Source organism: Jaculus jaculus, chromosome 9 (assembly GCF_020740685.1).
Source record: "Jaculus jaculus isolate mJacJac1 chromosome 9, mJacJac1.mat.Y.cur, whole genome shotgun sequence".
Taxonomy (NCBI): Eukaryota; Metazoa; Chordata; class Mammalia; order Rodentia; family Dipodidae; genus Jaculus; species Jaculus jaculus.
The window spans coordinates 85659011-85673327 of NC_059110.1; the positions used below are offsets into that span (position 1 = coordinate 85659011).

The 14317-nt window shown below is 54.7% G+C and overlaps 2 protein-coding genes across 3 annotated transcripts; one reads left to right on the top strand and one right to left on the bottom strand.

Moving 5' to 3' along the window:
- Positions 1 to 67: 67 nt before the first annotated feature.
- On the bottom strand, positions 68 to 5086 carry Tp53i13 (tumor protein p53 inducible protein 13). 2 transcript variants are annotated; one of them, XM_004667891.2, is made up of 7 exons: positions 4959 to 5086; positions 4682 to 4753; positions 4446 to 4487; positions 1512 to 1640; positions 1192 to 1389; positions 552 to 1107; positions 68 to 481 (listed from the first exon to the last, which is right to left on the bottom strand). In XM_004667891.2, exons 1-7 carry the CDS (start codon positions 5031 to 5033, stop codon positions 369 to 371), a joined length of 1185 nt encoding a protein of 394 aa, XP_004667948.2. In that variant the 5' UTR covers positions 5034 to 5086; the 3' UTR covers positions 68 to 368. The 2 variants fall into 2 exon arrangements, with proteins under 2 accessions (XP_004667948.2, XP_045015688.1); XM_045159753.1 differs by lacking the exon at positions 1512 to 1640.
- Positions 5087 to 6909: 1823 nt separating this feature from the next.
- On the top strand, positions 6910 to 13272 carry Abhd15 (abhydrolase domain containing 15). The gene is made up of 2 exons (XM_004667892.2): positions 6910 to 7787; positions 12490 to 13272. Exons 1-2 carry the CDS (start codon positions 6910 to 6912, stop codon positions 13013 to 13015), a joined length of 1404 nt encoding a protein of 467 aa, XP_004667949.2. The 3' UTR covers positions 13016 to 13272.
- Positions 13273 to 14317: the final 1045 nt, after the last annotated feature.

Below are 14317 nucleotides of genomic sequence, written 5' to 3' on the forward strand. Positions count from 1 at the left end.
GTAGGGGTGAGGATGAGCCTGATGGCGCACGTTCATCTCAACTATTCAGGAGACTAAGGCAGCAGGATAGCGAGTTCAAGGCTTTACTAACGGAGAACCAGCCCGGAAAATCACGAACAAGTGACAGCTGCCAGCGTTAGGAAAGGGTGACTAGAAGGCAAGCAGACGCTCAGCTGCGAACTTTACCAAAATAATTTAATTAGAAACGGGACTTGGGCTAAGATGTGGCAACGCGCTGCTCCACTCCCATGACACCAAGGAAGTGGCTCCTCCGCCGGCCACCAGGGGGCGCTCCCAGGCGCAGCCCACGTGGCAGGGGTCGCGACCGCCCCAGGGGAGGAGCCTCGCGGCGGCCGGGCGCAATCCGGTCAGTCTGAGCTCTCCGAGTCTGGACCGCTGTCCCGGGTGGGCGGCAGCAGGGGCCTCCGGCGAGAGCGCCTCACCCGGCGCGAGGGAAACAGCAGCCTCCGCTTAAGCACAGCTGTGGGCAGGATGAGCGGTCAAGGGCAAGGAATGGAGGAGCTGGGCTGGCTTGGGGGCGGGGGTCTCACCGGCCACTGTGTCCTGGCTCTCTGACGCGGGGCCCCAGTAGATGCTCTCGCTCCGGCGGAAGTTTCGGTGCAGGCGTGTGCAGAGCGTGGCCAGGGTGAGCAGCACCAGCAGGAAGGTCAGGGACATAGCCGCCCAGGCGGCTTCTTCGGTGCGCGGGGTGGGGCCCCGGGCTGCACGGGGAGGCGCTGCTGCCTGAGGGGCCAGCGAAGCCTGACCCGGGCAGGCGCAGCCCACTGGACTGCCTTGCCCGTTGTGTAGCTGAGCATCGGTCCTGGAGCTGGCGTTGCTTCCAGGCCCTTCAGGCAGCAAGGAGGCAGGGGTCACAGCTGAGGTATTACCCCCCTCACCCAGAGTTCCCACTATGGGCTGCTGGGCCTTTAAGCTCCACGTGGAAGCAGAGGGAGCTCTCAGGCCTGAAGGAGTGGGCTGGAGACCAAGGGCAGCCCGCAGCTCGCGTCTCTTGGCACCACTGAGAAAGGGCCACCTATGTCCTCTGGATGGCGCCTCTGTGCCAGGAGGCCTCCAGCTCCGCACAGCAAAGGCCAGAGTCGGGGCCTAAGGGGAGAAGAGACAGGGTTCACCAGTGCCCTGTTCAGCTAACCCGGTGACCCACCCACCAACCAGCCTAGCACCCCTCACCTGCATACATCCTCTCCAGCAGAGTGTCCCTAGGCTGAAGGCTGACACCAAGGGAGAGGATCCAGAAAGAGTATCAGAGTGAAGTATCACTTTCTTCCTCTGCTTCCACCACCTCCGCCTCCTCAGCCAGTGGACAGCCCAGGCTGGCTCTACCCTTGCCATCTCCAGTGATATGCCCCATGCTGTCAGCATCAAGGGCTATGAAAGAAGGTAACACTTAGAGCTAAGATGGAGGGTGAAACCCCTGAGTTCTCCTTTCCCAGCACACGGGGCTGCACCTGTGTGCTAACACCCAACAACACTTTTCACCAACCACCTACCCGGTCCTGAGTGAGACTGGAATCAGGGATGAGTGTGGGCTTAGTCACACACACATGGGCCAGGAGGAAGAGCTGGCGCTTCAGCCAGGAGTGAGCACAGGGGTGGTAGAGGAAGGCAACACACTCAGCCTGGAGGAAAGGCAGAGACATCAAGCCACACCCTGCCCCACCCCCCAGTGTGTCCTGGGGGCCAGGGTAAAGGGGCTTCCAGGATGACCAGCTGGCCTTTCCGCTTCCAGAACCGAGAAGAGCAAAGGGCCCTGGGCACTGGCAGGTCATTCTTTGTCTCTGAGCGCTTCCTTCACTTCTACTCTCCCATCAAATGCCACCCCTCAGAGCTGAGGCTAGGGTCTTTTAACACAGCATGGCTGAGTCACCCTGTTAGACTCAGACCACACAAGTTTCTCTGCCCTCATTTCTTATAATGGCTCTAAATCTAGACTGTAAGCATCCCCAAGTGAGGGACCAAGTCTTCTATTTGTTGATCTAATTTGTACAGTCCCTGGAGCAACTAAACATGTAACACACAAGTAGCAGGTACACAACCTCAGGATGGAAACACTTCATTAGTTGACCAAGTGCTTAGCACTGTGCCAGATGATGTAGGAGATGCCAAGACAGAACTAACCTCTCCTACACGGAATGTGTGAGAAACTCAGGGAAAGCTCTGCATACCAGCCCTTAGGGGGAAGAGGCAAGAGGATCACAAGTTTTAAGGTTAGCCTGGGGTTACATAGTGAACATCAGGCCAGCTTTGGGCTATGAGACTCTGTCTCAAAAGACTATGAGTGGAGCTCAGGAGATAGCCCAGTTGGTGAAGTGCTTGACTTGCAAGCATGAAGACCTAAATTCAGTCCCCAGAACACACTTTCAAAAAGGGGAGGGGGCTTGAAAGATGGCTTAGTGGTTAAAGTTGTTTGCTTGAAAAGCCTGGCAGCCAGAGTTCGATTTCCCCAGTGCCCACATAATGCCAAATACACCCATGTGGCACATGCATCTGGAATCTGTTTGAAGCTGCAAGAGGCCCTGGTGCACTCAGTCTCATTCTCTCTGCTAGCAGATAAATTTTTTTTTTTAAAGATGGGATGGGAGGAACTCAAGGAAGCAACTAGTGCAAATGAAAAGAGCAAACTAGGGCTGGAGAGATGGCTCAGCAGTTAAGGTGTTTGCCTGAGAAGCCTAAGGACCCCAGTCCAATTCCCCAGGACCCACATAAACCAGATGTGCATAGTGGCACATGCATCTGGAGTTCATTTGCAGTGGCTGGAGGCCCTGGCGTGCCCATTCTCTTTCTCCTCTGTATTTCTTTCTCTCTCTCTCAAATAAGCAAATAAATTTAAAAAAAAAAAAACTTAAAAAAAAAAAGAGCAAACTAATGAAGTTCAAATTGGTGGGGTATGTGTGGTCCTGGGGATTGAACCCAGGCAGGCACTCTACCAGTGAACTATATTCACAATCCTCTTTTTTTGCCACCACACCTGGCTGCTTTTTACTTTCACTTTACAGGCAGGGTCTTACTGCATTGCCCACGCTGACTTTGAGTTCACTCTGCAGCCTAAGCAGGCACTGAACTTTTGATCTTACTGCTTCAGCCTACTAAGTTAACTGGGATTACAGGGTTGTGCCACCAAGCCCAGCTTGTTTACTTAATTGTTAGACAGGTTATAAGCACAACAAGATTCAGAGGAGGGAACAAAGAAAGGCAGGCACAGGCAGACAGGGTTTGGGGTGAGTGGCAGTGTGACTCCCTGCGCTGTGCTAATGAAGGCAGTAGTGAATGGACAGTGGCATTGTGGGGAGCTGCATACTGAGTCTGGATAGGCCAGGTGTGAAAGAAACATGGAAGCAAAGGCGGTATGGCAGTGGGAATTCCCTTGCGTGATGAACAATCATGACTGAGGTAAATCAACGGAGAGATCAAATGAAGCTGACATAACTAAGTCCTGACATAGGAAGGGAGGAAGAAGGTCATGTTTTTTTTTTTTGTTTGTTTGTTTGTTTGTTTTTTCGAGGTAGGGTCTCACTCTAGCCCAGGCTGACCTGGAATTCACTATGTAGTCTAAGGGTGGCCTCGAACTCACGGTGATCCTCCTACCTCTGCCTCCCGAGTGCTGGGATTAAAGGCGTGCACCACCACGCCCGGCTTAAGGTCATGTTTTTTTTTGGGGGCGGGGAAGCATGCCAGGGTCTCTTGCCGCTACAAATGAATGTCAGGTGCATGCAACACTTGTTTCAGCTTTATATAGGTGCTAGGGAATTGAACCCCAGGCCAGTAGGTTTGTAAGCAAGCACCTTTAAGCATCTTCCCAGACCCAGCGATGGGTTCTGAACAGTTAAATGACAATGAAAGAGGGATCATGGGTAACAAAGAGACAACTGGGCATGGTGGTACACACCAGCTATAATCCCAGCACTTGGGAGCTAGAGGCAGGAGGATCAGGAGTTCAAAGTCATCTTTGCCTACATAGTTCAAAACCAGCCTGGGCTACATGAGATCCAGTCAAACAAAACAAAAGAGAGAGAGAGAGACAGCCATCCAAGCTGAACCCAGCTCAGTACCTAGTAACACGAATCACACTCCTAGAGTGATGGATACCTTCCAAAGTGCTATTAACACACTAGTCATTCACTCCCCATAGCTCAAGGGACAGAATATTCCCTCTCAAAGAAACCAAGGACCAGGAAGCCTTCCAGTCACACAGGGGCATTAGAGTGTGGGCTGTTGATTCATGCTACTTCAGAACTCCACAACCATTCAATACCATTCTTGACACAGCAACTGCAAAAGTATGGCTCACTTCCTACCACCTGTCCTGGGATGGACAGCTGGAAACCTCCCCTCTTTCTGCAGGAACTGATAAAGGATGGAGCTGAGGGACAGAAAGGCAACGACAACGTACAAGGAGCACTCTGTCTCCAGGTGCTTACACTTACCTGCCCTGGTCTCACCTGCGTGTAGGTCACTCTTGGTAATGCCTACACAAGGAGAGAGGAGAGAGCAGCTGGAGGACTTCGTGTAGGGGTGGGGCGGGAGGCAGAGAGGGAAAAACAGGCCCCAGGCTCGGATGGAGACACTGGTGACTGAGGACAGAAGAAACTGCCAGATGTCCACGGAAGGTGCAGTGAAGCGGTTCACAACCCTCCCTTCCTCGGCCCTGCAGGGCTCCTACCTTTGGGGGCAGAGGCCACAGGCCCTCGGGACAACGGGTTCCCTCTTCCTCCTCCGCGGGTTCAGCCACCACCTGTGGGTCCAAGGCACCGAGCTGGGCGTTGGCCTGCGTGAGGGCCCTGCTCCGGGTCTTCCTTCCCTCCGAGCCCGGGGCCGCGGGTGAATGGAGGGGGCCTCCGAGCCCACACCAGCGCGCCACTCCCTCCAGGACAAACTTTTAGCAAAGCGATTTTGAAAATCCCCGGCCAAGGTTTTTACCGGGAACGGAATCGTCTTACCTCTCGGGGACCCAGAAGCCCCGCCAGGGCTACCAGGAGAAGCAACAACTGGAGAGGAGGGATAGGAGACACCATTTCAGGCGGGCCTGCCGCCCAGCCAGCGATCGGACGCCGCGCGCCCTGCCCCGACGCCCCCGCGCCGCCCGCGCGCCCGCGCGCCCGCGTAGAGCCCGGGCTCGCGCGCCGCCCGGCCCCCGGCCCCCGTCCCCCGTCCCCGCCCGGCCCGGGCCGCGCGCCCCGCCCCAGGGCCCGCCCCCAGCAGCCGAGCGTGCGCGCACGCGCCCTCAAGCCCAAGCCGGAAAAGTTGTGCGCGCGAGCCCAGCCCGCGGAGCGCCCGCTCTCACCCACCGCCGGCCCGGACCACCTCCCTCGCCAGGGGGCGCCGGGGGGGGGTGGGTGGGATTCGCGTCTGCGTGGGTCAGCAGAGCGCAGCCGCAGCCTTGGAAGAGGCAAAGGGCGGGAAAAGAGATGCTTAGGGTTCAGGTAGCCCGGGCGGAGACTTGTATGCCCTCCAGGTTTCATATGCGTCAGTGGGACGGACAACCCGAAGACGGCCTGAGATCACAAAATTTGAGCTGAGCTGATAGAGGGGGCTCTCTCTGTGTTCACGGTAATAGGATTTGAGCCCAAAGGAGCCTCGAAGCTCTCAGTCCTCTGCTTCCCCAGAGGCTGGAGTATTCCCCATCTTCCCCGCCCCCTTCCATGGCTCCCGTTCTTAGCCCGGCGGTGACCCGAGAGACACCGGCCCCCGTGCGACATGGAGGCGCTCCAGTGCCCCGCGGGGGCCTCTCTGCTACCTAGCGCTGCCTCTGGTGCCCTCTCCGGGATTTTGACGAGAGACGAGGAGGAGGTGGGGATGAGGATGGAAGAGGAGGAAGAGTTGAGATGCCCAGTTCAAAACTTCACAATAGGACCCGAGCGTTCTTCCAGCCACCTCTCGCATAGCCCTGACTTTGTCAGGGGCTCTTGGCCGCCACCGCGCAGTCATTAACAGATGTTGAGCTGATAAAGGAACTACAATTTGTACTCCTGGCATGACCCCATCGCGGGGACTGGGCGTCCTCTAGTCCTCGCCCTCAACGTATTCTGGGAGATGCCTGGGGAGCGGTGATGAAGATTTCCTGGGAGTGGGCCCGGGATTGGGGAAGGGAGTCTGTCTACGGGACAGCGTTGCGATGCCTGCAAAGGAAGTGACCACCTCCCGCCGCAAACCCCTGGCCGGGATCAGACGGCCGTGCTGGCCCTCTGTGGCCGAGTGCAACACTCCCTGTCCCTCCGCACATCGGCGGGTCCTAGCAGTGCGGAGACCAACGCCGAGGTCAAGGAGGGCAGCCGAGCCAGAGTTGGGAGGACGCCGGCTGGCTCTGGCTACAGACGCAGCTGCCCCGCGGGACCCCTGGAGCCCGCGTCGGGAGCAGCACGTTGCCCCCTACTCGATTTTGCTACTTATCAACAGCCGAGCCCGAGGGCGTGGCGCCCCGTGGTTCCCCCTCCCCTGCCCCCCCCCCATACACATAGTGCCAATCACAGACTTCCTAGGTGGAAGGGCTGGAGCAGCAAGGGACGCTGATGTCACCACGATCTTCAAAGCCTCTGTCTCCTGTTCTCCCCAGTTCCCCATTCCCCTCTGTGGTTCGCTGGCACGTCCTGGCTCCCTCGTTGTGGCCCCGGTTCCCTTCACCCTCGGCTCCTGCTTGTCGCAATCGCTGTACAAAGGGCTGGGGGAGGGAGTGGGGGGCGGGCGAGGGTAGCTCGACCCGAACTGGCTGTCTCCCCCGGGCCGCGACCAATCCCGAGCGCGCCCGCCCGCCCGCCCGCGCGGGAGGGCTCTGGGCAGCCGCGGGCCGCCGGGCGGAGCCGCGGGCACAACGGAGCTCGCCGAGGGGGACAGCTCCACGGCCTGCTGCCGGTGCCCGCCGGGGCGGGGGAAGAGGGGCTCTGGTGCCTGGCCATGCCACCGTGGGGGGCTGCCCTGGCGCTGCTCCTGGCAGCGATCGCCCTGCTTCTCTTCGTGGTCCGGCTGGCCCCGCATCTGCGGCGCCCCTGGAGACGCGCCGTCGAAACGGGGACCCTGCTCCGGGAGCAGGAAGAGGAGCCGAACCTCGGGGACCCCACAGATCCGTTCGGTGACCGCTGTGATCCGCTGCCCGGCGGGTGCAGCTTCATCTGCAAGCCGTCGGCTCTGGCCCAGTGCCTGCTGCGCGCCCTGCGACGCTCCGTGGTGCTCGAGCCCGGCCCGCGCCCCTGGCTCTCGGGTCCCCACTTGCAGACCTTTTGTCACTTCGTCCTGCCCGTCGGGCCTGGGCCCGAGCTAGCCCGGGAGTACCTGCAGCTGGCGGACGACGGGCTGGTGGCCCTGGACTGGGTGGTAGGACCTTGCGCCAGAGGCCGCCGGGTCACCCACTCCGGGGGTCTTCCGGCCGTGCTGCTGGTGGTTCCCAACGCGTGGGGACGCCTCACCCGCAACGTGCTGGGCCTGTGCCTGCTCGCCCTGGAGCGCGGCTACTACCCGGTCATCTTCCACCGCCGGGGCCACCACGGCTGCCCGCTGGTCAACCCCCGGCTGCAGCCTTTCGGGGACCCGTCCGACCTCAAGGAGGCTGTCACTTACATCCGCTTCCGACACCCAGCGGCCCCGCTGTTCGCCGTGAGCGAGGGCTCCGGGTCGGCGCTGCTGCTGTCCTATCTGGGCGAGTGCGGCTCCTCCAGCTACGTGACGGGCGCCGCCTGCATCTCGCCCGTGCTGCGCTGCCGGGAGTGGTTCGAGGCCGGCCTGCCCTGGCCCTACGAGCGTGGGTTCCTGCTGCACCAGAAGATCGCTCTCAGCAGGTGGGTAACAGGCTAAAGACCCGCACATGGCGAGGGGAGTGGAGGAGTAGAGAGGTCTGGAGCTGGCCTGGGGAACAGTTCTGCCTGGTGTGGAAACAAATCAGGGTGGGCCAGTTTGGGGAAAGTTCACACATTTTCCAAAGCTCACCAAACTCTGTAGTATAGACGGAAGCAGAAAGCAGGTTTCAGAAATAGGCATAGAAGATAGCTTCATGGCCCCAGTTAGCATCATTGTGCCAGAGCTGACTCCTGCCGGGGGCCCCATCCTTTCTTCTCAGTCCCAGGTGTCCTAGCAACCAGAGTACCTCATTCGTGGGCAGCAGAGGCAGCACCTGACATTTACCATTTAGTCCATAGCTCAGCAGGTCAGCAAATAGGCCTCTGGAAGCAATTGCACTCGATTATCTGTCTAGAATGTTTGCTTATCGTCTCTGAACCAAGAGGTGACAGGAATCAGAATGTGGCTGCATTTGATTTTTGAAAATTCTGTTTTTCAGGGTTGGGGATTTCATTCCCGTCCTTGGTACCAGGGGAGAAAAACAATCTTTTTTTTTTCTTTTTTGTGTATGTGATGTGTGTGCACATGTTTACGTACATGTGTGTAGTGATCAGAGGTTGAAACATCTTCCATAGTTGTTCTCCACTTTTTTTTTTTTTTTTTTAAGCAGGGTCCCATTGTAGCCCAGGCTGACCTGGAACTCACTCTGTAGCTGTCCTCAAACTCACAGTGATCCTTCTACCACAACTGGAATTAAAGGCATGAGCCACTACACCCGACCACCTTATTATTTTTTTAAACACAGGGTCTCTCACTGAACCTGTAATCCATCAATGAGGTTAGACTATATGGCCAGCAAGCCCCGAGATCCTCTTGTCTCCACTTTCCCAGTGCTGACATTACTGGTGCCTGCCACACTCCTCCAGCTTTTATAGGGGTGCTGGGGATGCAAACTCGGGTCCTCATGCTTGCATGCAAGCACTTTTCACTAAGTCATCTCCCCAGCTCCCTGATTTATTAAAATTCTTTAAGCTTGACAAACGTTTTGTGTTGTATGTTTTTATGTTTACCTTTTCTTTTTGAGACAGGTTCTGTTATAGGTCAGGCTCTCTCTTTTTTAAATTTTTTTTGTTCATTTTTTATTAATTTATTTGAGAGTGATAGAGAGAGAGAAAGAGACAGAGAGAGAGATTGAGAATGGGCGCACCAGGGCTTCCAGCCACTGCAAATGAACTCCAGACGCATGTGCCCCTTGTGCATCTGGCTAACGTGGGTCCTGGGGAACCGAGCCTTGAACTGGGGTCCTCAGGCTTCACAGGCAAGCGCTTAACCGCTAAGCCATCTCTCCAGCCCCAGGCTCTCTTTTTGAGGAAGGGTCTCACTCTAGCTCAGGCTGACCTGAAATTCACTATGTATTCTCAGGGTGGCCTCAAACTCATGGTGATCCTCCTGCCTCTGCCTCCTGAGTGCTGAGTTTGTGCCACCATGCCTAGTCAGGCTGTCATTTTTAACAATTTATTTATTTATTTATTTGAGAGAGAAAGAGGCAGATACAGAGACAGAGGGAGAAAGAATGGAGAGAATGGGTGCACCAGGGCCTTCAGCCACTATAAACAAACTCCAGACGCATGCACCACCTTGTGCGTCTGGCCTATGTGGGTCTTAGGAAGTTGAACCTAAACTGTTTTTAATCTCAAAAGAGAATAATTTACCACCAGGGTGAGAAGCAAGACTCCCATGGAGAAGACCTGAATAATATTTCCAGTTTGTTTCTAGAAGATGACAAAATGAGATCAGAGTCTGTTTGCAGAGCCTGAGATCCTGGTACACCCATTATCTCTGTAGCCAAGTATGGTGGCACACACCTTTAATCCCAGCACTCAGGAGGCAGAGGTAGGAGGAACGCTGTGAGTTCAAGGCCAGCCTGAGACTACAGAATGAATCCCAGGTCAGCCTAGGCTAACGTGAGACCCTACCTCAAAAAAACAAAAACAGCAAGGCATGGTGGCACATGCCTTTAATCCCAGCACTCAGGAGGCAGAGGTAGGAGGATTGCTGTGAGTTCAAGGCCACCTGAGACTCCATAGTGAATTCCAGGTCAGCCTAAGATAGACAGAGTGAGACTCTACCTCGAAAAAAAAAAAAAAAAAAAAACAACTGAGCGTGGTGGCGCACACCTTTAATCCCAGTACTTGGGAGACACAGGCTGAGGTAGGAGGATTGACAAAAGTTTGAGACCACCCTGAGACTAATTCTAGGTCAGCCTGAGCTAGAGCGAGACCCAACCTCAAAAAAACAAAAATAAAAAAAAAGTGGAGCTATGTGTGGTGGCTCCTACCTTTAATCCCAGCACTCTGGGAGACAGACGTAGGAGGATCACTGTGAGTTCAAGGCCACCTTGGTAATGCGAAGTGAATTCCAGGTCAACCTAGGTGAGAGTGAGACCCTATCTCGGGGGGAAAAAAAAGTGAAGGGCTGGCATGAGCAGGTGCTCAATACATGGAGGCACTGGAGCTCTCGTTCCTTGACCCATTTAGCCTTCGGTTTTGAGAAGATCAAACCCTGAGCTGAGTAATGACCTCAGGAAGAGCTACGATGGCAACCCACAGAGCTGAGATAGCCAAGAGGCAGGATACTCCCATCTGGTTTAATCGCCATAGTGCCCACTACGAGATGACCACCAGAATAACCAGCAGCAGTGCCTACAGTGGGCACTAGTTGGAGGTTGGGTGAGGGAAATAAGGGGGAAACCTGTGCCTTTAGGAACTACCCTTTCCATGGAAGTGTCTGGAATTGAAAACTCAGGGCTAGTGGCTTTCAATGTTTGGAGGAGACCCAGATCTAGATTCAACTGGTTGAGGCTAGATTAATCCACTCAAAGGAATGAGGGACCACGCTGGCCTCCTTGTTATGCCAGACCCTCTACCAGGAGCTGAAAATAAAAAAGATGTTCCTCTTCCCAAATGCAAATGTTTGCAGGCCTCTGTTTGGGAAATCATCCAGTAAATTAATTTCACACTCTGTTTTCTGGCACCCAGCACTCTAGAAGCACCTGCCCCAGGTGGACTTAATCAAGGGCACATTCATCTGTCACCAGGAGTGCATATCAGTATAAAAATATAACAGCAAGCCTGACACAGTGGCACACATCTTTAATCACAACATTTGGAAGGCTGAAGTAGAAGGATTGCTGTGAGTTTGAGGTCAACCTGAGACTACAGAGTGAATTCCAGATCAGCCTGGACTAGAGACCTACCTCAAAAGACCCTAACTCAAAAAAACAAACTAAAAATATTTAAATATGTATAAGCAAGGAATGCAATAAAAAAGGTGATTGAGGGCTGGAGAGATGGCTTAGCAGTTAAGGTGCTTGCCTGCAAAGCCAAAGGATCCAGGTTTGATTCCCAGGACCCACATAAGCCAAATGAAAAAAGTGGTGCATGCGTCTGGAGTTTGTTTGCAGTTGCTGGGATGTCCTGGTTCTATCTTTCTTGTCCTCTCTGTCCCTCTCTCTGCCACTTTCTCTCTCACACATAAATAAATAAAAATAAAAACAGTTTTTAAAAGGTGATCAATCATGGGTGGGATGTCACCTGCTGGTTTGGTCTGAGACAGAGAGTTCTGGAAGGAACCATGAGGTGACAGTTCATAATGAGTTCTCTAGAGATCATCAGAAGTTGGGGTTTGGTGCTGGAGGGATGCCTTACCCATTAAGGCAATTGCCTGCAAAGCCAAAGGACCCAGGTTCAATTCCCCAGGGCCCACGTTAGCCAGATATACAAGGGGGCACATGTGTTTGGAGTTCATTTGCAGTGGCTGGAGGTCCTGGCCCACCCATTCTCTCTCTCCCTCTTTCTCTCTGTCAAATAAATAAAAATATTGAAAAAATTAAGCTGGGGTTTGGAGAGCTATGTCAATAGGTTAGCAGCTGCAAAAGTCAAATGCTGCCACCAGGGACTAGCAGGTAATTCCACAAATGACAGGCCAAGAAGGAATGGCCACCATTGACCAGATCACCCATTTCCCTAGAAAGGCCAGACCATATGCATTTTATGTGAAACCTGATTTTTTTTTTGGGGGGGTGGGTTTTGAGGTAGGGTCTTGCTCTATCTAGCTCAGGCTGACCTGGAATTCACTATGTAGTCACAAGTTGACCTCGAACTTCCAGCGATCCTCCTATCACTGGCCTCCCTAGTGCTGGGATTAAAGATGTGTGCCACCATGCCCTGCTGTGAAACCTGATTTTTTAAAAAATATATTTTATTTACTTGAGAGAGATAAAGAGGCAGAGAGAGAGAGAGAGAGAGAGAGAGAGACAGAATGGGCGTGCCAGGGCATCCAGCCACTGCAAATGAACTCCAGATGCTTGTGCCCTTGTGCATCTGGTTTACATGGGTCCTGGGGAATCGAACCGAGGTCCTTTGGCTTTGCAGGCAAGCGCCTTAACCACTAAGCCATCTCTCCAGCCCCCAAACCTGATTTTAAGTGATGGTCACAATATGTAAATTTTAAAGAGTGTAACAAAGTCCAAAAAGGTCTCTGTGGCCGGACTTTGACCAGATAGGGGTGGGAGTTGGCGGGGGGGGGGGGGGGCGGGGGGGGGCGGGCGGGGGGGCGGGGGGGGGTGCTCTACAACTTCTCCTGTCAACTGGTATGGCTGTCTCTTCCACTTCTCGCACCCTTCCTTTAACTTCTGCCGCCCAGGTATGCGACGGCCCTGGAGGACACAGTGGATACCGACAAGCTGTTCAGGAGCCGCTCCCTGCGGGAGTTTGAGGAGACGCTCTTCTGCCACACCAAGAGCTCCCCCATCAGCTGGGATACCTACTGGGACCTCAACGACCCTCTGCGGGATGTGGACGAGGCCGCCGTGCCGGTCCTGTGCATCTGCAGCGCTGACGACCCAGTGTGTGGACCCCCGGAACGCACCCTGCCCGCCGAGCTCTTCCACAGCAACCCTTACTTCTTCCTGCTGCTCAGCCACCGGGGGGGCCACTGCGGCTTCCTGCGCCAGGAGCCCCTGCCAGCTTGGAGCCACGAGGTCGTCCTGGAGTCCTTCCGGGCCCTGACCGAGTTCTTCAGAATGGAAGAGAGGATGAAAGGGCTGAGCCGGCGTCGGACTTCATTCCTCGGGGGACGGCGTCGCTGGGGAGCCCTGCAGAAGCGAGAGGTCTCTCCTTCCTCCAGTCTGGAGGAGATCTTCAGCTGGAAGCGATCCTACACCCGGTGAGGCCTGCCTTGAGAAGGCCCTGGCACTGCAAGGACAAGCAAAGCTGGGCACGGCAGTCTCCAGGACCCTGAGGACTGCCTCCAGCTCTTTGATCCTGAAGCCCACCCCTCTCCCAGCCCCCCAATCCCTTGCACCTTCCCTGTTCATCAAACGGATCTATTGGAAAGAGAATGAACCCCTGGCAAGCCTGTGCTCAGTACCCTGAACAGGACTCCCACCCAGTCTCTGTGAAATACACCCCTGTTGGTTCTAGTCAACCGGTGGTCTCTGTCTTCTGTCACCAACGTCATAAGCCTAGAAATAGCAGCACTTTTTTTTTTTTTTTAAGCCCATGGTCTCTGGAGAAAAATGCTGTCCTTCTAGCTATGACTCCAGGGAGGACGAGCATGTGAATTTCAACGGGTGGCTCTGTCCCACATAAATAATCAGATTGGTGACTCTGAGTCTCGAGCTGAAGCCACTTGATATAGAAAGGACAGGATGTTTGTGTCTGAGACCCACTTCCCTCTGTGCTCTGTGGTTGTGGCTCTGCTCTGAATTAATGCATGGGCAGCTGAGGTAGAAGGCTTCCAGAGGAGCTTAGCTGTTCTCCTGAGTCTAAGGCTGCAGCAGAGGCAGGAAGTTGCCTTGAGATCTGCTTGGTGAGAGCCGACAAAGCATGAGTGCTGGTTCCTAGGTACTAATATCAGCCTCCGGGCTGGATAGATGCTTAGCAGTTAAGGCATTTGCCTGCAAAGCCAACGGGCCTCGGTTCAATTCCCCAGGCCCATGTAAGCCAGCTGCACAAGGTGGTGCATGTGTCTGGAGTTCATTTGCAGTGGCTGGAGGCCCTGGTGCTCTCTCTCTCAAATAAATAAATAAAAATAAAATATTTAAAATCAGCCTCCCAGAGGAGCTGACACTGGGGATGGGGCTGACCTGGGGCTCCAGGCCGGGCTTCCAAGTCTCGCCGAAACTACCCCAAGGGTGTTTTAGGAACAGAACAGAAGGAGCTTTTGCCCAGGGTGGAAGGACTTTGCAAGGCCCTGACTTAGGTAGCTATGCTCTCTTTCAGAAACCCTAGATGCTCGCCTGCCTACAGTCCAGCTGACTCCTTCATAGATCCCCAGCCAGAGCTGTTTCTCTGAGATGTGGGCTTCCTCAAAGTCAGTGAAATGCACAAAACCTCCTTACAGGATGTCTGGTTATTATTTGCGTTTCTTAAGCTACTAACCTCTCCCTTTCCACAGCCAGGAGAGACATCTGGGAGCGGAGGAAACTAAAGCACTCAGAGCTGACTCAGTGGTTCACGAATATTTCACA

Coding starts and splice junctions, on each gene's coding strand:
- Tp53i13 (XM_004667891.2), bottom strand. CDS start 5,033: ATGGTGTCTCCTATCCCTCCTCTCCAGTTGTTGCTTCTCCTGGTAGCC. Junction 4,488..4,681: donor TGTGGCCTCTGCCCCCAAAG/GTAGGAGCCCTG, acceptor CTCCTTGTGTAG/GCATTACCAAGAGTGACCTA. Junction 1,108..1,191: donor GCTGGAGAGGATGTATGCAG/GTGAGGGGTGCT, acceptor TTCTCCCCTTAG/GCCCCGACTCTGGCCTTTGC.
- Abhd15 (XM_004667892.2), top strand. CDS start 6,910: ATGCCACCGTGGGGGGCTGCCCTGGCGCTGCTCCTGGCAGCGATCGCC. Junction 7,788..12,489: donor CAGAAGATCGCTCTCAGCAG/GTGGGTAACAGG, acceptor TCTGCCGCCCAG/GTATGCGACGGCCCTGGAGG.